Here is a 22,763-nt window from a genome sequence, read left to right as displayed (position 1 = left end):
GAAACTATTTATATCAATAATGATATTGTTTAGACGCCAATCATGGTTTAACAGGTCGGCTTTGAATGTCAGAAAATTTATTTCAACTCTATGGCCTTAATTTCACGTTGAATAATGTTCATAAACCTTCAATACGTTAAATTGAAAGGACAAAGTCCGATGGTTTCACCAAAAAAAGCTACTGATATTCATCCATAAGTATCATCAAATTCGAATGGAAACCTGTAAAAAAAGAAGGCATGATTGACACCAGAACGATATCATGGCATAGATTTTCAAAAGGGTTTCGATTTTCTATCATGAAAAGGGGTATTATTTCCAACAGTTAAGCCTACTCTATTTTTATGGTAGCTAAAAATAAACAAAAATCATCTACTTACATGTACAAATTGTACAGGATATTTGTCATGATGTGTGAATTTCATTATCACCACCCAATTGTGTCACACTTTTTGTCACAAAAACACAGTTTATTTTCTTTGCGAGAAGATTTACTTCTCAAACTTTGTTTTATTGCTATAATCTAATCTTTTTTTGTTGTTGTTGTTGTTAACAGAGCTTCAAAAATGTATTTGTTTGCTTGAGTATGTAGATCTCAGTGCGAACTGTTGAATATTTGAATTTAAACTAATGTTTGTATACTTCAGAAATATACTACACAGATATTATTAATATGTGTGCTTTGGCTGTGCTGTATGTTAATATCACATATGTGGTGATGTTTTTTTTTTTTTAAATAGGTATAGTGGTATACAAAAATTTGTTCTTATTCAGAAATTAGTATATACACCTACTCAAATGATATAATGATGAAAAGAACACATACTTGAAACTTCGTGAGCGGCTTTCTTTTGGCGAGTCTATCTAACTTTCTCTCTACGATTTTTTTCGAATGTTCTAACTTTTGAACTTTCTCTCTACGACATATATTTAAATTATCGGTCTGAAAAAACACAGTAGGGAATTTGTCGAACACTATGACCACTTAATAACATTAATAATTTATAAACAATAAAATATTTTGCCCCACAAAAATACCGCACCGATGTCTGCTACCTCGAACATGCCGTACCTCAGTATTTGTGTCTTTCAAAACATACATAGCTGAATTGTTTCATAATTATTAATGTTATCCAGTGGTCATAGTGTCTGACAAATTCATGCTGCGTTTTTTTAGATTGATAGCTTAAGTATGACGTGATCGTGCTCATTTGTAAACGCATTTAACAAAAAAGGGTTCTGCTTCGAGGACTATAATTTTTGGCATGGTGGAAGCGCAAAGAAGTAGTATATTGTAAAATATTGCAGAGTTTATGAAAGCTAGGTTGCGTATAGAATACTTTTTAACGCCGCTCGGAAATAATAAGCACTTTTTCACGGTGGGCTAAGTTATTACAGGACTTCAGCAAATAGAAGAAAACGTTAAAATAATGACAATTTCTCATTTTAGTCGGGAAAGCCTTCATTTCTAGGTAAAGAATGTGGTAATTTTGGAAAATTACTTACTATTACTTCATTTTTGGGAGTATTACCGAATCGGAACATTATAAAATTGAAATTTTGGTACACAGTACGATCCGAGAATCCTTCATGATTTAAGCGTAAGGGATTGACATTATTGAAAATGAAATAATACCATCGTTTTGCACGCAAACAGTGTAGACCGTCACTAAATTAGCAACGAGTAACATACACTATCTATAAGAGTAATTACGATCACTTAATTCATACTGATAATGATTACATGGTAGTCGAAATACGTATTAATAAATTAAGAAACTGATCTAAGAAATTGGGGGAAAATTCCTCTTAGTCACGATTTTTCTTTCATTTGAAATTAATATATAAGTTCTTATTTGTTATTAAGGTGACTTACAAATTGCTTCGTAAATTGTAAAGATTTTTATTCCTAATATATTTGACTTCCCAGTTGAGTTGATAATAAACAGTACATTGTTTAAAACATGCTTAATTATCGAGACGAAAATTATTTTTACGATAGTTAGTAAATAATAAAATTTGAACACTTTTTGGTGATTGAGAATTATGAGAAATAGCGCTCTAGGTCATTTCTGGTATCCTTAAAGTTAATACCATAAGAGCCTTCACGGGAAATCAATACTAGAAACTAAATTCGTAAGTGTGTAAGATCAAGATCTAAAAGCGTAAGCCAAAGCTGTTCAAGATATATCCTAACCTTCCAAATTTTAACCGTATTACATCCCTTGCATTATTACACATCGAAAAGACAAGCGGGTAAGTCAGTCGAAAATATAAATTTCGAAGGACAAAAATGCTAGGTATATACGGCCTGCTCTATATAGATACATAGGTAGACTAAGTGTACCAGTTCTTCACATTATATGTATTACAGACACTTATACTTTTGAAATACATTGCAATATCAAAATATATCTATTAATAACTTCTTATCACATTTTATTATTTTATAATATAAGTTCAATATTTTGTAGGCAGAGGGTTCTACTTTTCATTCAAAAATATTAATTGAATAGCTAACTTCTCAACATTGTACAAACTATATACATATAAATTTTATAGGGTATTTAAATGTTACTTCTAAATAAAAATATAATCAATCGCAAAAGTATATTTATAATATTGTCATGACCTTCGATGTTTATTTCTATAACAGATACAGATTGTGTATAAATATATAGGTATTTTTACATTTCATTTTGTATTGTACAATAACGATCAAGTTTGATTCGAATCATTGTTGAGGGAAGTGAGTTCTCTACTAACTTAGCGAAAGAGGTGGTATAAATTTAAATATAAAAAAGATGTTTCCTAAAATTAACGCAACATTTGAATTATGAGCAATTTGAACGGCCAAGTGTTGCCAAGAAATAAACAAAAATAGGGCCACAGCTGACATTTTGGAAAATTTTTTCTAAAAATGGAAGCAAGATTTGAATTTCACGCCATTTGTGTGGCCAAGTGTTGACAACGAAAAAACAAATCTTTCGGAATAATGAAAAACGTTCAAATACACAATCAGTATATAAATATATACCAAAAAATATTCACTATGCATATATAACTCATACCGGCAAAAGCATAGAATTTAATGTTACAACATAAGATTGAAATATGGTGAATTCTTCGAATTTTGATTCCCTATAAATTCAATCTAATTTTTAAGTAACTACAATCGATGTTACCATTTAATGTGAGTGGTTTAACAATCAAGAAAATGACGAAAATTTCTATCATATTTTGTAAAAATATGAAAACAAAAACAATTTTAGACTTTGGAACGTGTGTTTCACAAAAAGTAACATTTGAAAAAATTTAATTTTAGTACACAAAGCCAGAATGGGAGTGCCTATTGATCTTATTTTCATACCAAGTAAATTCGAAAATATTAAAAGGGTAAAACAGAGGATCGCAAAACATCTTTTCTTTAAAAAAAGCTTTTTCGGAAACTGTAGTTGTTGATAATACATTGGTAATATGTACTCATGTAGATTGCTTTGCGTTATTGGCTTTTTTATCCAAAATTAATACCAACCTCATCCGCTAATATTAAAGAGATTAAAATCTGTTATTTAAATAATTTTATTTCAAAAAAGTTTTTCTCTACTTCTTGAAAACTATATGATTTCAAATGAAATATTTAAAATTATTGGTCTCAAAAAAAGTTTCTCTGCGCTAAAAAAATTCGATCGAAATATTCAAAAGAATTATATAGTTACCAAGGGCTACCAGAGGGAATAATTGGATACAAAATTAGAATGATTTGATTATCTTCTGTATCTATCTTGTATTGTAGATTGCCTCGTATAATTGGATACAAAAATAAAAATTCAAATGTCAAATAAAATTTGTGTTAGAAAATTATCCAAAGATAACATTTTTTATTTGAGGCTGGACTGATCTTTTATTTATGCCAATAAACAAAAACGTTTTTAACGTAATTTAAGGATCAATAATTATATAAGAAGATAATTTCAGTGAACCTGCCGTATAAAAAAGGTTGACTCTTCAGCCTATAACAGTACGTCAACAGCTTGATTTTACATAAAAGGATCATTTTTCGAGGAAACGCATGTACATGAAAAATATGTTTTATATTTTATTGCTGTGTATACAACATTTATACATATTGTATAAATAAATAATAATGTAGTATCTATTTATAGAAATCAATTACAGTCGGATAGATAATATAAACTCGATACTATTTTTAAAAAATTCAACAAGAAACTTGTGCAAAGAACTGACTACACACAAAAAATTCATAAATTATATACAATCTTTTTAACTATTTACTTTTTTTTTATTATTTGTATTGCTTTTATTTATAACTTTAACGGCTGTATGGAAGGTAAGATAGATGAAACGTTTCAAGAGTGAATTTTGTTTTTAACTAAAGTGTATGAGTAAAAATAAAAAAAAAATCCAAATCGATTCTTAAATACGTACGGAAAAACAAATTGAACATTCGTATACTGGCGCTTTGGTGCCTCGGACCTTTCAGATTACTTTTTAGTTAGTTTTAAGACATAGACTAGACACCGACAGACCGAATAAAACCAACTAAGAACCTATTAAAATCCGCAAAGACACAATGATGTTAGTTTTTGAGTAAACAAGAAAATATTGATTTGTCGCTCCGAGACCGCACATATTATATTAAGCTTTAATTAATTTTTCAATAAATGCACTTTCAATGATTCCTTTTAGAAAGCGAAGTTCTATCAAATGATATAATTTTGAAATTCTTTACAATATCAACCACGGTTCTTGCTGTGGAAATTCGTGATCTTCGATTTGGTCAGTATATGTGACGACTACCCGCTAGAGATCGCATAGACTGTTGGACAGGGATACATTTTAGTGCTTTATTTTCTGACGTGTGCCTCAGAGATCAAAAGTAAAAAGTATTTTATTAGCATACAGTGTGTCGATTAAAATATGGAGAAATTTATAAAGCATGTGAGTATAACATATCGAAAAATTTGTCAATATTTTTTGTAAGTCTCAGGGTAAGTACTCACTTTATACTTGGTTAACAAAAATTCAAAAATGAAGTAAATTACTATTTTTTCCTAAAAAGTTTTGCTATTTCAACTTTTTTTGCAATAGAGGATCTGACAATTTTATTTTATGACTTCAGATGAAGAATTCTCACTTCACGAATAGAAAAGTGAAGTTGGTTTTTAAAAATATTTACTAGTATTCAAGATATGAACGTTTAAAATTCCTTATTAAACAAAGAGGAAGATACCCACTAGTGACGTTATACGTGCGTATCGTCATAGAAATTACATATAAAATTTTGTTTTTTAATCAATTTTAATTTCACTTTCAAATTTTGTTATGGTATCAAGTGTACTTTACATTTTAATGGGTAATATGGCCAATTTGACATCAGGATTATTCCCTATTACAACTCACTAATTCCAATCGTTTTCAGATACTAGGTTTCATTACAACACAGCAGACTTGAAAAATCGCAAATGTATCAAAAAATGGAACATGAATTTTTTAATCTGTTAACCACGCGAAAATCACGCAAATTTTCTTTCATTTGAGTCAAAGTTGTCACTACATTACGGGCTCTCTTTGAGGCATAAACGAGAAAATGAGACACTGCAACTCAATTTCATTTTACGGTCTACTAATAATGGAATTTGTAAGTATCTTTATACAACGCTTGTTATTTAAAATGACAATTGGCCCTTAAATTAACAATTTCATAAATAATGTTAGCCGGTGCAGGGCAGTAAACAAAGTTTAATAAATTATAAAAATCGTAAGGAGTCAACACCTGCAGATAAAACTCTTCATTCGCCAAAAATTAGTTAATTGTATAAGATCGCCACCATAGAAGATTTATAACTATTGGACTGATACTGCACAGCACACTTATCGTAAATCAATTTTTAAAAGTTGTAAAAATAAATTGAACGACATGTCTGTCTACTAAACATATGGATTCCATATTTCAATATTTAGATATGATATAAAACTAATAGCCAAATCTTAATAATATCAAAATATTATTTCACCAATCAGTTCCTGTTATTGTAACTTTTATAACAGACATAAAATAATCATTTTGGATTAATTCTTAATACCAGATGATAGCTGCAGCTTCACTTGCGTGAGTTTTCAAATATCTCTGCCATTAAGCACTTTGTTTTATTGGATCTATTTGGGATCACATAAAACGATCTCTAAGTGGAATATGGGTCAATATGAATTTAATTATAACTCATCACGTTATCGGTTTTTGAAAGATTTGTAACCGCTTAAATTAAATAAATAATGAAAAATTTGCTCGCACACTTTGCAAAGTGGTACTGATTTGATTACTTTGCACTAATCGTTTTAATTCGAAAATTTTCGACTATAAATATCGTGTGCACCCGATTATAGCCTGTAAACGTGACATTATTTATTGTATTATATAATATACAGAATGTATCACTTGCTGTTTGTAACATATTTCTATTACAGATGAGGTAAAATTAAATAAAGCATACCAACACAGATAAGACAATATTGTCTCTAATTTTTTAACATTCGGAAAAAAGAGTCGTTATTTAAATTTAATCGTGTTGGTTGGACTACGATTGATGATCTTTTCAATTTTATTATCCATTTTGAACGATAAATCCTGAAATCGGTTCTACAAATTGCACTTCTTTGGGATATGGGTCGTTATCTCAAAAACTATACATCCAAACATCAAGCAAACTCGATTTTTGTATTTTTGGATCCAGTTTTGATAAACATTGAGACAAAACCATTTTTTCAAATTTTTTTAAGGTATTTTTAAGATCACATAGAACTTTTTTTTCGCAATTTGATAAAATTCGGTTTATAGAGTGATTTTGACCCAAAAAATATAAAAATTAGATTCATTTGATGAAAGTTGGAATATTTTCTATGCTACCAACTAAAATTATATACTTAGAAAAATATGCAAGGATTTAATAATTCTAGGGATTTCAATAAAACTTTATAAATACATTTTTTGACCAACAAAGTTTCCAAAAATCACAAAAAAATCCTAGGTTATCGGGCTTTTTATTATTATTTTATCGTTCAAAGTTGGCTGAAAAAATGATGAATCGTATAGGTTATCCTTTTCAATTGGATATTTCTATATCAAAATATCTAGAAAATGTGATAAAAACTATCTAATATATTTAAATAATCTTGTAGTTTTTAATAATACCATAAAAATATTAGGTTGCCGATGTTATAAAAACAAAATTTTAATTTAATTATGAGTTCATCGGAAATCTATCATTTGATCAACAAGGACGACTATAGTTAGAGTATTAATAATTGAAGAGCGATATCTATATTATCAAATTTATAAGCAGCACTTGCACCCAATATATTATATATTTTTCTAGTTGCGTGGTATTGTAAAGCTAAAAATAACACACTATTTGACTACAAAGTATGTACTTGTTTTACATGTATGTACCGTGCAATAAACCAAAACTTTCTTACAATACCGTAGGGAAACAATCACCCTAAGGCAGGTATGAGCAAATGTGCCGAGAAATCCCTAACACTTCTGTAAGTAAATAACCAGCAAGACAGCGCCAACCTAACCAGAGTCAACCAATAATACGAGTACAGAGACACAGAGACAGAGAGACAACATTTTTTTCTACCTATCTCATTACTATTAGAGAAACTGAGATACGTGGAAGAGTCGTATACCCGTCTCGCTTCCTCCTCTATGAGCAATGAGAACTTGCATAAAGAAACACACAATAAAGTTAATAGTACTCAATAAAGTTATAATAATGGTGACGTATCTCCATAACAGTCCTCATTCGTTCTTTCCGAATAATTTTGCTGGATTATACAAAATGGCGTACGCTGTATATCAGGTATAAAAATAGACTTGTTTTAATAACATTCGTAATAAAACAAAATGATGGACAGGATAATAAATTAATTATAACAAAGGAAATTGCTTATGGCTCAATGGAGTGTAAAAAAAGGTTGGTGAAGTACTATAACACACTGCACGTATTTAATTTACATTTGCAAAAATTTATGTGAAGGTTGAAAAACAATAAATACTATGAAATGAAAAAAGCACATGTTTATAAAACGTGAGATTACCTTAGTGTTTTTACAAATATAAACAGTATAGGACATAGGTACATATTATGGAAAATGAAAAACACAATCTATTTATTACACAGTACAACGTATTGTACGTACATTTACAATTTACAATGTAGGTAAGTACTGTTTTATTCAATAAATTATAACGAGCTTGAATACAAATGACAGAGAATTCTATTTTTTATAGGCCACAGGTTTACGTTTCATTGACATCTTGTATACAAATATTGGTAAAAACAAGTGAAGACAAACAATTGACTGAGTTAATTGTTATAATACATACCATGTATAGACAGTGCCGATTACGTCAATTGTTTGTTTTCACTTGTTATTCGTATTTTTTTCTGCTTTTTCGTGCTATGAAAATGCATAGTCCTCCACTTCTGAGCTTTGATGCAAATTACAAGTCTCTAGCATTGGCTCTTCGAGAAGTTAGTTTAAAATCAATTACAAAATTCCACCCGAACCCTAAAAAGCGTTTTCTTCATTTTTTTTCTTTTTTACTTTTTCATGCATCGTCATCCACTTCTGAGCTATGATCCAAATTATAAGTCTAGCTCATCGGGAAGTTAGTTCAAAAGCAATTACAAAATTCCACCAGGGGCATACAGAAAGCGAGTTAATAAAAACAAGTTAAAATGGTCAGCTGAAAAGAAATATTTTGCCATTTTCATCATTAAAGCGAATCTAGAGCTTAGCAACTATACCTAACTTTTAAAATAGATCGTACCAATCAAATATGATATTCGTAAAATATTACATTTCCTCTGAGGAACTTGTGTAAAAAGGGCTTTATCGACTTCAGAACATTAAAGTAACACATTTGAGAACTGAATAATTTTTTTGAATTCGACTACATGTTTATATTAATATAAGTAAATCGTGGGGAATTAATAATTTATTATGTAAATAAAAAATAACTTATAATAATAAACAATAATTGTGTTATTAGTTGAATTCCGTTTTTCAAATTAGAATTGGATTCAAATTAGGGAAAATGGTTAAAAAGACACTTTCAAAATCAGGTCATTACTATTTAAACAAGAAAATGTATCAAATCATTAAAATAACCTAATTTTTATACTTTTTGGATCAAAATTATCCTATTAACTGAGTTTCATCAAATTCCAAAACAAATTCGTTTTTGCGATTTTCTCGATTTTTTCAAAGGAGTACTACCCATTAAAAAAATTGCAAAAAATCGAGAAATTTTTTTAAACTAGAATTGCGATAAAACTCAGTACATAAGGTAATTTTGACCCAAAAAGTACAAAAATTGAGTTCATTTGATGGCTGATCGAATAGGCTTTGAGACACGGACTATAATCGATCCAAATCTTGCGATATCTCAGAAACTCTGTATCAAATCATTAAAAGAACCTGATTTTTATAATTTTTGGATCAAAATTACCCCATCCACTGAGTTTCATAAAACTCCAAAACAAATTCGTTTTTGCGATTTTCTCGATTTTTTCAAAGGAGTACTACCCATTAAAAAAATTGCAAAAAATCGAGATATTTTTTTAAACTAGAATTTCGATAAAACTGAGTATATAAGTTAATTTTGACCCAAAAAGTACAAAAATCGGGTTCATTTGATGGCTGATCGAATAGGTTTTGAGATACGGACTATAATCGATCCAAATCTTGCGATATCTCTGTATCAAATCATTAAAATAAACTGATTTTTATACTTTTTGGATCAAAATTATCCCATCCACTGAGATTCATCAAATTCCAAAACAAATTTGTTTTTTCGTTTTTTTCATTCCAATCTAATTATATTTACTATGAAACTAAATAATAATTTAACATTTTTTCTAAATGGAAAATTTCCTGCATACCTAAATACAAAAAATTATAAATCTTGATAATGATGAGAAAATGTAGTAGATAAAATATTTTAGGTCTAGACTATGTTTAAAAATTCATGAATAATTCATGATATTTTCAACAAAACTTAATTTTTGTTTATCAAAAAAATTATCAAGAATCCATAAACTACAAATTGTTATGAAATATGTGTTTCTACATTGAAAATTATTGAATCAAAAACCCAACCAAAATCATTGATAACGATAATATAAGAAATATTACATTTGATTATTACAGGTATGTACAGCAGAACTTCATTAACTCAAATCTTACAGGGAAATGATTAACATTCAGATTGTTCTCGATTTGTACGATTCAAAAAGAGATCAGAAGTTACGATGCTTATCCCGAAAATCTACGAATAAGATTTCGTTTATTAATGTTATAAATAATTTAAAATAAAGACGCACAAAATAAATTTATTTAGACATGAAAAATTCTTCCGTTCTTCATAGTTTTCACTTTAATTTTATTGATAATATCTCGAAATAAAAATTTATATAGACAACTTGTTATACACGATTAATATAAATTGTCTAAGTTAAACATAAACTTGATTACTTTTTTGGAATTAAAATTAATTAGATAAATATTGGTATAATGTATATAAACAATTTTTTTGTGAATCACAATTTGAAAAAATGTAAAATACCTAAAAGTAGATTATTTATTCTGTATTTTAAAAGTTTACGCAAAGAAGTTTCAAACAATACTTCTTCTATCACATTTTAAAAGGTAGCTTTTTCATGAGAATTCTATTGACAATTTTTATGAACGTGCGAATTTTTTTCGAACAAACTTTCATTAAATATAAAAACAAGTGAAAATTAACAATTGACTCAGTGAATTGTTGAAAACCCTTGTATACAGTTTTGAATGTCAGTTCTTGCATTATTTTTAATAAATTAGAAAAGTTTAAAAAACCAACACAATTTACGGCGGACTTGCTTCCGCCATTTGTTTTGGTTTTCGAAAATTTAAGAAAGTATATTTTATTAATCGAGCATCTTTTACAAAACCACTAATTGAAGCTACCTAAAAATTTTCAACTGCCTATCTTTTATAGAAAATGGACATTAAAGTTTTGTCCTAATTTGCACCCTCGCGGGTAACGATTCCGAACAAATGTTTGAAACAAAAGTTTTTTACTTTTATTATTTTACACTTAAACATTTGTTCTATCTCTAATGGTTTATTAGATGGGTCACACGGACGCAAACTCCGATTCACCCATGTTGATCATTCTATCTCTAATGGTTTACTAGATGGATCACACGGACGCAAGCCCCGATTCACCCATGTTGATTATTTACGAACTCAAACTCATTTTAAGTCCTGAGCACGCTATGAGAATTTCAGCTTGATATTTTTTTTCCGCTTTGAGTTATCGTGGTTACAGACGGACGGACAAACAACCGGAAATAAACTACAGTGGTGGTTTTAATGAACAATATTTCTAAGCGTTACAAATTTTGGACTAAAATTACAAGATAAAAAAAAAAAATATGCTTATCAGTATGAATCAATGATAGTTATAAAGGCTTGTTAAGATTAGTCAACTGTAAGATGTTACAATTTGTATGGTACTTTATAATTTTAATTTGCTATCATTCCAAACTAAAAGCCATTCGACTGACTTTAAATGACAGAAGGAAGGTAGCAGCTACTTTTTTTGTCGATCACAAGGTTTCCTAAATAAAATCTAGAAATTTCATATTATTTGGCTGAAGAAGATTTATTAAGCAGTGTTAAGAACGTCGAAGTTGATTCGCAAAATTTCCTTTTTGGTGTATGAATTAATATAAACTAAAAAAATTGGGAGAAATGTATTATTTATTTTCTAATTATCTTGAAAATTACTAAATGAAAAATATTTTTTCAAATATTTGGTGGATAGGATCATTATTCATCGTTTTCAGGTCACTGATAATACATTCATTATTATTTTTCATGGTTAAGGTTACAAAACAATACATTTTATTATCATTTTTAAGCTGATTCTTTGTTTACTTCAATAACCGTAATATTTATTTATGAATGTTAATTCAATCAAACTTTAATTCAATAAATTTAAAAATATACAGGAAATCGACCTTCGAATGGAATTTTGGACGAAATCTCAGAAACTATATGCCAAATCAATAAATGAAATCATATGCCAAATCAATAAATGAAATCATTGCGTTTTATCGAAATTTTTCCTTTCTTCTTATCTTAATTTTTTTGCAAGTGTGGTAAAAAACTTCTTTTATTTTCGAATCTGATTCGTACCTGGTACACAGAATTACACAGAAATCAAGTTACCTTGACAATTGGTCGAATATTTTCTATGATATCGCTCAAAATCTTAAAAGAAACCCTGAAATTTTCTATGGTATCTCAAGATCTAATGTAGCATGTAACTAAAATGATTTTTGTTTATTGAGTCTTCTTTACCCTACACATTCCAAAAACAGAGACAACAAAATTTTTTACAAAAGTAATTAAAACAATTACGAAAAAAAAAACTTAAAATTTATTGTATTTCAATTCCCGTTAAATAATATTCTCTTAAAATTCCCGATTTTTTAGCCACTTTAATTATTGATCGCCTAAATTGATTAAAATTAAAACAGTACATTATCCAAAGGTCGGACGGCTAAACTTCTTAAAATATTTAATGAATGAGAATGAATAAAATAATCATCTATCGACATCCAAAATAATATGCACTAATAATTGTGGTAGGAGGTAAAAAAATATTCAGAAAATTTTAATTGATAAGTTTTAAATTTATAAATATTTTTTTTATTAAAGTACAAAAATATGATTCATTTGAAAGGAATTATAAGATGAATTGTTGTCTCACAATGATAAATAGTGACATACTCCGTGTAGGTATATTCTGACTGCATAGTGCGGGGGCTCTGACGAGAGTTGAGTGTGCAAAATCTAGGGAACCAAATCTGTTGACGAATTCAAAATCTGGGTCCCTCAGCAAACTAAAACCCATTTCTTCAGATTTAAAGTAGCTGCACATAACCTCATTATTTCACAGAGGGTTGAAGGAATCTACATTATTTTACGTAGTCTTTTTTAATCAAGTAAAAAGTTCCCAAAAAGATTTATATCAAAATTGGGTCGTTTTCGAAGTGTTGATCCCCAAAAATTAGAAAACGATTTTTTTTTGCTAATTTTTAGCAGTAAAATATTTAGAATAAACTGAGACGAAATTTAAAAATTCACCAAACGAACTTGCCGAAGATTCTAATATCCAAGTTTGTTCCACTTAGAAACAGAATGGAAGAATAGTTTTCAAACTTTAGACTGCGATATTGCAACTTTGGAACAGGATGAAATCGTTTAAGAAACATCTTAACTACTATATAAAAATATTCACCAATAGAATTAAGACTATCAAGTATTCAAAAAGTCAAGCAGCATCATGAAAATCATAGAATAGAACTACGATAACATACTCAAATTGGGATTCAGCAGGTGTTGAATAAAAAGAAAGATATTAAGAAACCACAGTTATTTGCAAAACTGTTCAAATGTATGTCTCATAAAAAATAGGCCACCCTTTTGATCCAATCTGTCCAAAGACCACTGTGGTTTTTTGTTAATATTAAGGTCTTTTAAGGACTGTCATATTTACTGCTTGGCGTCGTTTTTTTATTTTCTCAATAATAATCGGATAAATTTTAACCAGCAGTTTCATTTTCATTCTTTACTAGTTCGAATAAGTAAGAAAATTTTTTTTTTAATTTTTGTATGGAATCTCGTAAACGGCTCAATTTTGATAAAAATCTCTTTGGGAACTTTTGACTCGCGTAACAAAAATTTTGTAAGAAATAATCAGGCTGAACGCAAGACATTGTAAACAGTCCAACTTTCAACTTCCTTAAAAGCAGTAAGAGGTGACTGTGTCAATTTTTAATCTGCCAATATGGGTGTCTTCTGAAAATAAATTATTCAGCAGATTTCATTCCTCATATTTTGCATACTCAACTCCCTATACAGAACCTGTTGCTCTAGCACAATGCATGCATATACGATACCTTTGTTGACTAGTCAATATTATTATTATTCGTCTATGAATGCATTGTATTCTTATGACTAATAATTATGAAGAAAAAAACAACAAAATATATAAGAAATAAAAAACGTCAAAGTTATTGGCTTTAGTCTGAACTTATTTTCTATTATGAATTGTACACCTGCAGTTTTATACATTCACAGTTAAACCTCTTCTTATTTGCTTATTATTAACACAAGACAGTGTTACAATTAAGAGAATTAACTGTTTTTGCATAATTTTTCAACGATATCAACAATGACATTTAATGATTACCACCTTGTTCGTAAATACTGCGATATCCCAAGTTTATGCGGATGCGACGTTACTCCGCAGAGATTAGTGTTGCCATAAAAAAATTTCAGAAAAACCGGAGTGTTTTTTATATACAATTTTAAACGTCAAAGTCTTTCGATTATACAACTGATGTTTATTTATGATGCAATGGCGTAAACTATAAAGATAAATAAGTTTCCGAGTAATCTTAATTAAAGAGAATTGACAAAATACACTCGCAACAGGACTATTAAGGGCAAAGTGTAATTTTCAAAGAGGGAAGTATAATGATGTCAATGAATTGTTTTGGATTAAACATCGTTTCAGATAAACATTTTCATTTTCATTTTGATTTCTCTTAAACTAATCCTAATTTTTATAAATAAGAAAAAAGGTCGAAAAATCGCTATTTTTTCACAAATTTTTTACCTATCGTCTCTTTGGCAGAGTGTGCTTTATTTTTTCTGCGTATAAAAAATAACCTTAGTTAGAGATATTGAAATATTCTGAAGAAAACATTTATGAAAACCGGCTCTTCTGAAAACCGAGTAGCTGGAAAAACCTTATTGGACTAAAATGTAAATTGGAATATACAAATAATTTGGGAACTGAATAAGGTTGTCCTGTATGTAACATAATTATAAATAAAAATCATCAATCAATCATTAAGCTACTTACTTGTAAAATTTGTTGTTCCAATACTTGTTCCCTAGCACTTGTTACGTCAGACTCAATGTGCACAACACTTTGGGTGTTATTCACTTTACTTTCATCAGACATAATGTTCGTTCAAACAAATTTTTTATTTTCATAGAGGAAAGATTTTTTGTTTGTTTTTATTTTAATAAATTGAGGTACCTGCAACAATCAAGAAAATACTTATTAGTATTAACAAACAAACAATATCTTCAGGCAAAATTACAATTAAAATTATAAATTAACTTTAAAAAATATAACAAAAATTGTAATGAAATTTACTTGATTGGAAAATTATTGTGGCGGAAAATTTTCTGAGGGCGATTGGTTGAATATGCCATCAGCCTTTCAAGGGCAGCGATATTTATAGCTAATTTTTACGATCTTTTCCTTACCTTTTCGTTAATTACAAATTTTTTCCAAAAATATTACTTATAAATAACAATATTTTTAGTAGAATGTTCGCAAAATCCATTTTTTACAGAATGAAATAAATTTTTGAGTAGATTTTAAGAATAACCGTCTCTTTGAGAATTGCTAAATTAAAATTTTTTGCCCGTTAATGAAAAAAGATATTCACTATCAAATTTAAAATATTTGGTATGGGATAAATGTACCAGTTTACTAAAGCTTAAACATTTAAACTTATATCCTAAAAACTTTTTTACAGACTTTGTTCAAAAACAACTTAATAATACCTTAATTTATGACGAATTTTTTGTTACCAAGAAAACGGGTCTTGACCCGTTATTAAAAAGATAAAAACACACAAAAATAGGATAAATAATTTTTAAAATTGGTTAAGTAGTGAACTCAAAAGTGTCGGTTTCACTATTTAATGGTTTTTAAATTTAGTGCGGAACCTTAATTTTTTTGAAAATAAAATATAGCCCATTTTACTTTATGTTAAATGACAGTTTATATATATTTTCATTCAAACAGTCGCGACATTGCCTATTTCCCCTCCACAATATTTCCCCCTATGAAATGTTTTTGTCTAATATTTTCTATAGTATCGCCCTAAATTTTTTATGAAATCTTGATTTTGGAGAGATTTTCGACAGTATATCGAAAACTCAGTCGTCAAACTGCATTGGACTTTTTGGGTTTTTCATTATCAAAGAATGGTATGTCACATAAATTGCAACATTTACGATACCGTTGGAAAATTTACGATATTGTTGGAATATGATCCAAGGTGGAATATAATACCTCTGTAAAAATGCAGAGAAGCACCAACCCATTAGCAGTACAATCAAGTTTTGATTGAACACAAATCTATTGCAATACCATTTATTCTTGGAAAATGATACTGCGAATTGTTTTACAAACATATACATTATAGTCAAAATTTTCGACTAACATCATACATGTGGTAGTTACATCACGAGGCTTTTTTCACAAGGTACCAAACGGAAAAACATAGCCGATGTCTTGTTCTTAATGCGTTTTTATGTTTTTCTTTACAGAACTTCGAACATCCGACCTGAATATCCGAGAGTTTAGTCATGAGTTATTTACTAGCTCTGTTTGTGCGTCGAAGAAGAAATATTTATACCTGGATAGCCTCAATATTAAGTCTTTCATCTTATGCATATTGAAAACATTTTCAACGATGTTTACTGTACATTTCTCAAAACTGTGGGAATTTTTATAAATCTGTTTAAAAATACCATTCAAGAGAATTTTACATTGGGGGTTATTAACCTTATTGGTTAAAAACAACAAATTTTTTTGAAATAATTTTATTAGTATATTTATAATTTTAGCATATATAGTTTTTAAAAAACTATAATATGAAAATGTGTTTATACGATTGATTATTTCTTTATTTATTAAAAAATTATTCACAAAAACACTTTTACATTTTTCCATTAATAATATCCACAATTTTACTTACTACATTGATAATAAAAAAAAATTCCAAGGTTGAAAATAGTTTTTATTATTATTCTAATTTTAAATTTCAATGCTGTTTTATTATTTATATGTTGTGTTGTTGTATTTTAAAAGTATCTGAACTTATATGATGAAAAACGTACATTGGCCGGCCACCACCATATTTAAACACTGTACAATGTGTACTAAGGATACCCGAACTGTTATATAACTACGTGCAAATCCTTGTCCCTTCGGGATTTAAATACCAGGATGCAGATACCATACATAGAGTTGGACATTTTAAGTGTCTGAACTATAAAATTTAATTAAATAAACTAAGGATAATTAAAAATTTTTTTGTTTATTTATCATATTTAAATAAAATACATTTTCCTGTAAAATAATATAAGGAAAATCTATTGTATTAGGATTTCCCTATATCCTGTTTGTTGTAAGTAGAGGTAATTAGCGGCGCCGTCGCGTCAGGTAAGAGATTATAAAATAATTAGCAAACATTAAATAATGTTAAGTTTTCTTTTATTTAATATTAATAATACATTAACAATTTATGACATCGCTTGTATTATTTAGACCTCATCTTACTACCTCTTATTGAACACACTGTATTAAAACTATACCCATTATCACATTTGTTAGGTAAAAAAAGTTGGGTAAGAGTGGGAAAATTGAGTATACTTGAACTGACCGTATTGTAAATCTTTTTTCGTGATACAATCAGATACAATAGAGTCTCAGTAATAAGACTTTTTGCTCGCCCTTTCTACTCCGCTCTTTACATACATATATGCAAGTATGCATTTGCAGCAATCCACAATTTCCTGGTTTTTATTCCAGGATCATCGAGACTTTACTGCAGTTTATTTTAAGATAAATAACCAATCTTGAAATGGTATAATAATTCTAATTTTTGCTATTAATGTCTTGAAAATTTTGTTAGAGCCTAATACCAATGTATCTTTAGTTAATTGATATAATAAGAGAAAATAGGTCAAACGGCGGTTCATTCAAAAAGATGGACAGCAATAGGCCAATTGGGTGTTAAAAAATATATTTACAGTGAAACTTGATTAAGTGGGATCTGGAAAAGTGAGAAACCCCGAAACTGGAACTCATGTTCAGGTCCCAACACTTTGGTAATAAATTACCTCTGTTAGTGGGGCGAGGCAAACGTCTATATATGGGATTCCTGCTTTCGATTTTCATAGTTTCCTCTATAATTAAGACAGCGAGTGAATTTTATGTGCATTAAACTCTGTAATAAGAGCTGAGACACCATCGTTTTGTTTGTTTACTTACTTATTCCCCCCGCTAATTCCGCACTTAACTTATTTTGAGCCTCAATGACCTTCAGCTTTAATTTTGCTTAGCTATCATACGGTTGTTTATTTGAAAATTCCGAAAATCAGCCTCAAATCGTTATCATTACGTGAAAAACTGAAGTTAATATCCGTTTATGAAAATGGGAAAACACGCGATGAAGTCTGTGTCGAATTTATTTTGCCAAAATCTACTCTTTGTAGAATAATTCAGAATAAAGATAAAATTCAAGCATGTTCTGAAGGACATAGAAAACTAAAACGTGTATGTACGTTTGTCAGGCTCGGTCAATCAAACTTCGCGCGTAGTGGATTGTCTTCAGTCGTTTGAATGAGCATATTACCAATTATTAATCTAAAATTTTCATCATAACATCTAAATAATGCCTTGAAGAAATAGGTTAGGTAAGATTACATTTGCTGTCTACGAGGGACACACTTATGCCATAGCACTCATTGTGATACTCTTGTGTGTTTAACCCTTTTTCGCTGTTATGTGTTTTACCACCTTTGTGACGGCGGGAAACGAACTCGCTACCCTAAGAATATCGCGTAAGGAGTTGGTCACGCTGCAGCCAACTGAGCCAGAGGGATGAAGAAATAAATTAACCAACAAATCTTTTTCATAAGAAATTTTTAGGCTCGAATGTCACCTATCATAATTTTAAAATTGTTTTTTTACAGAACCAAGAACAAACTAATTTACAACGTATTTCATACTGATAAAAAATTTCCATGGCCACTTAAGCTGTATGTTGTTCTTCCTCCCCATTTCCCATATTTTCGCAAATGTTCTAAAACGATGTGGCATGGAGTATATTAAGAACACGAGCATATTTCCATGAATTGTTCAGGTATTCAAATTTAATTGAAAACAATTCCTAGAATTTTACAATGAATTAATAGTTTTGGTTCAAGTTTGAAAATTTTTTTTATACTATCCCATACATATTTAATTTTTTATTTATTTATTACATATATTGTTTTAATTATAACGTATAAAAATGTAGGTTTTTTGTGTATTATTTATAGGTACGTTTTAACTTTTACATTATAGGTACGTGTAGTTTAATTTTTATAATGATAGGATTCCAATCCTTCTATTATTAAAAAACTATCCAAAATATTGTAAATTTATAATTATAATAATGGGATTTAACCTCCGTTTCTCTGGCATATACACCTATAACAGAGTCCGAACACATCATTATTTGTTAATCGTTATTTATTTTAACTAAATCCATATTCACAATTACAATTTATTTTGATGTGGGTGGAGTCGGTTACTTTGTTTTTATCCAAGCGACGACAATGTTTCTAATTAGTTCTGCCGCCCCCATTTAGTATAATTGTTCACCCTGCCGCTGCCTAGATTCGAACCCGCAACCTATTATTCATAGCCTCTACCTTAACTACACATAAATTTGAATGTTTTACGTAGCCTCTAATAGGGTACTTTCGGTAGTGAAAAATAAATTATGAAAGTACCCTAAGTACTTAAAATATATGTAAAAATATACTTAAATATTCTGACTTCGAGTCATAAAAGCACATTTTTCTTTAACTAACATTAAAAATCGTAATTTTTAAACTGCATATCACGTAACCTAAAACGCGAACAAGTCCTGGTGTGATGCCATATCGGTATAAACCATAGACCATCAGTTACTTCAGTGTAGACAGATGGGTATAATATATCCATAGATAATAAATATTTATATTTATTATAATTAGTTGTCTATGAATATATCTGTCAAACTTGTCTGTGTTATTTCGTATAATGATACCGATATTACGTCACCAAATTGGATGCTCGCGTTTTTGATAGTTTTAAAAAGGTTTAAAATTTAATTTAGGTTTTTAGCAAGAAAGCGTGTGTATTTTTCCGAAATAAATTTTTTGTGACTTTTTATTAGCAAAATCAACATTTTGAAGTACTTTTTCAAATATAGTAGAATACCCTATTGTTGACCAGCTGCATTTATGATGGAAAACGTTCATGCAATTTTGCGTGTTAAAGTTCAGTAATTATGAAAAACCGCTTAACTGTTTTGTTAAATAACTAACGATTATAGAAAACAACTGATTCGGCAATCCATCTGCGACATATATAACGGCACATTCGTTGTAAGGAACACTACATACCACCCGTGAATAAAGAAAGCATAAACAAACCCAATGACAACATATAATAATATTTATATAAAAGAACAAACAAACAAACAAAAACAACAAACTAAACTAACTCTGCTTATTTGCTAATAAACTAATTTGTATTCATCAAGGTGGAATGTCCAACAAAATTATTCTATAAAACTGGATTATTATTACAAACATTTGTTTTTATTTTTACTTTAACCATCTTTTTTTTATTATTCTATTCTCTGTTTCGATGTATTTATTTAGATGCTTTTATTTTTAGATCTTTGTAGGCAATAATTTGGAATTTATTTAAAATAATTTAAGAAGAAAAGGGAGAAATTTTAGATTTGTAAGTATAAAGGTAACGTATATACATTTTTTTGACCCATTTACTTTGCAATAAATCAAAAAATTTTGTGAACGATATCCTTAGGCCGTAAAAATTGAGCAAGGACGACATTGAAGCATGTCTTTTTTTTTTAAATTAATGACTTATTTATGCAAAAGTTTTTTGTTTAAAGATTTTCTAGATTAATCAAGAGCCAAAACATATCAAAATTCAGTTCATTTGACTACTGAACAAATTTTTTCTAAAAAAATGGTTATAACCGATCCGAAAAATCGCTCTATACAGGATTTTAGACAATGTCTAAGAAACTATACATTCAATCATTAAATAAACACGATATTTGTATTTTTCGAGACAAAATTTCTTATTAGTTTTATCAAAATTTTAAAAAAATGTCCCCATTTTATTGCAATTTTCTTAACAAAAAATGGCAGAGTATATGTCGATTCCGAATTTAATAAAACTCGGTAACTAGAGCAATTTTGGCCCAAAAAAAAAACACTATTAAAGTTTTACACTTGAAAATTGGTAGAGTATTTTTTATATTATGTACCGAAATCCTACATCAAGCCGTGTATTTTGGAAAGATTTTCAACGACTTCTCATAACCTATCAATCTAGCCGTAGAATGAACTGGTTCTTTGAGTTTTTTAAGTATTTTATTCCCAAGTTAGTTTGTTTTATTGGAGATTTCTGTGGTAACGATACACTACTTTAATTATAGAATTGTATGGATTGCATTTATGACTTACATTGAAAATTTAATATTATCGTCTCACAAATTTAAATAAATAATTATGACAATTTACATTTGAAAAATAATATTTGTGCAATTTGATTTCTTATTTTCACAATTTTTAATGCATTAAGTTTAATTAATTAGTGTTTTTCAATAATTTTAATTTGACATTTTTTATTATTAACATGTAAAGAACTGCAAATTGGTCATAACAGCCACCTTTAACGCAAAATAAAGGATGTTGTAACGTTTTTCCTTGGAAGCGCTGGTATCGATTTTATTGCCCCTACCATGACTACGCACACAACGAATAGATGGACCAAAAAAAACTATTAATAACGTCCAAGTCGTCAAAGTTAAAATATCAGATAAATAGACATTTCTCAAAATCATCATGTTTGAACAAAATCATCATATTTTTCACATCCAAAAAACATATTATTTAATTATTGAGCATAAAAAATGATTTTACATTAACCCGAATGACATTAAAATAAAATTTACGCAAAAACAGATAAAACACTTTAAGAACGTTGATAAAGAAACATGACAAAGATTTTTAATATCAATTTTATTTTGTAAATAAAATTTGTATGTGGGTTCGTCTAATTATTCAATAAAAAGTTACACCAAGATGACAATTTTATAAAAGTGGTTTAAACCAGTGTGGCCTTCATGACCTTTTTTTAACTGTAGAATTTTCGAAATTATAAATAAACAAATTACTTAAAGAATACGTTATTATGAATCATTTTTGTTGTCCCTAATTCTTAAAAATCTATTATCATTTTATGTCCAATTAATAATTTTCAATAATTAATATTGCTATTTACCCCAAAAATTAGTCGGCTATAATCTGGATACCTTTCCAATCAAGTGTTATAATCCCTCCAAAAAACATTTCTAGTCTAAATAAGATAAAATTCATTCAAGTTTTTTCGAAATATAACGATTAAAAAATTAAGAGAATTCTTATGCTTGATAGATTCGTCCTAAAATATGTAAAAATTATGTAACCACAATTATGAAGCCGTTATATTGTTTATTCGAATTAAACTGGACTGAAAGTAATCGTAAAAATGTTTTTGGAGGAATTCTAACAATTGATGCGAATGGCAAAACAGAGTTCCGATCCATTTTCGGGCTAAATTTCAATCTATTTTACAACAATTCGATGACAATATTCTTTTCTGATTTAATGAACATGATCTAATGAAACAGATATAAGTAACCCAGTCTGAGCACTGAGCGAATATAATTAAAAAATGTATGTAAGTTCTC

At 28.7% G+C, this 22,763-nt stretch overlaps 1 protein-coding gene across 7 annotated transcripts in view; it reads right to left on the bottom strand.

Annotated features, from left to right (window-relative positions):
• Positions 1–22,763, bottom strand: part of LOC123299532 (histone deacetylase 4) — an 86,934-nt gene that overhangs the window by 54,294 nt on the left and 9,877 nt on the right. For 6 of the 7 annotated variants that reach the window (XM_044881768.1, XM_044881804.1, XM_044881769.1 and 3 more), the window contains exon 2: positions 15,017–15,196. In XM_044881768.1, coding sequence (XP_044737703.1) covers positions 15,017–15,118 — 102 coding nt within the window. In that variant the 5' untranslated portion in view covers positions 15,119–15,196. Of the gene's footprint in view, positions 1–380; positions 615–15,016; positions 15,197–22,763 lie in introns of those variants that run through there. The other variant, XM_044881812.1, reaches the window with a different exon arrangement.

Source organism: Chrysoperla carnea, chromosome 1 (assembly GCF_905475395.1).
Source record: "Chrysoperla carnea chromosome 1, inChrCarn1.1, whole genome shotgun sequence".
Lineage (NCBI taxonomy): Eukaryota > Metazoa > Arthropoda > Insecta > Neuroptera > Chrysopidae > Chrysoperla > Chrysoperla carnea.
This window is presented reverse-complemented; position numbering and strand designations above follow the sequence as displayed.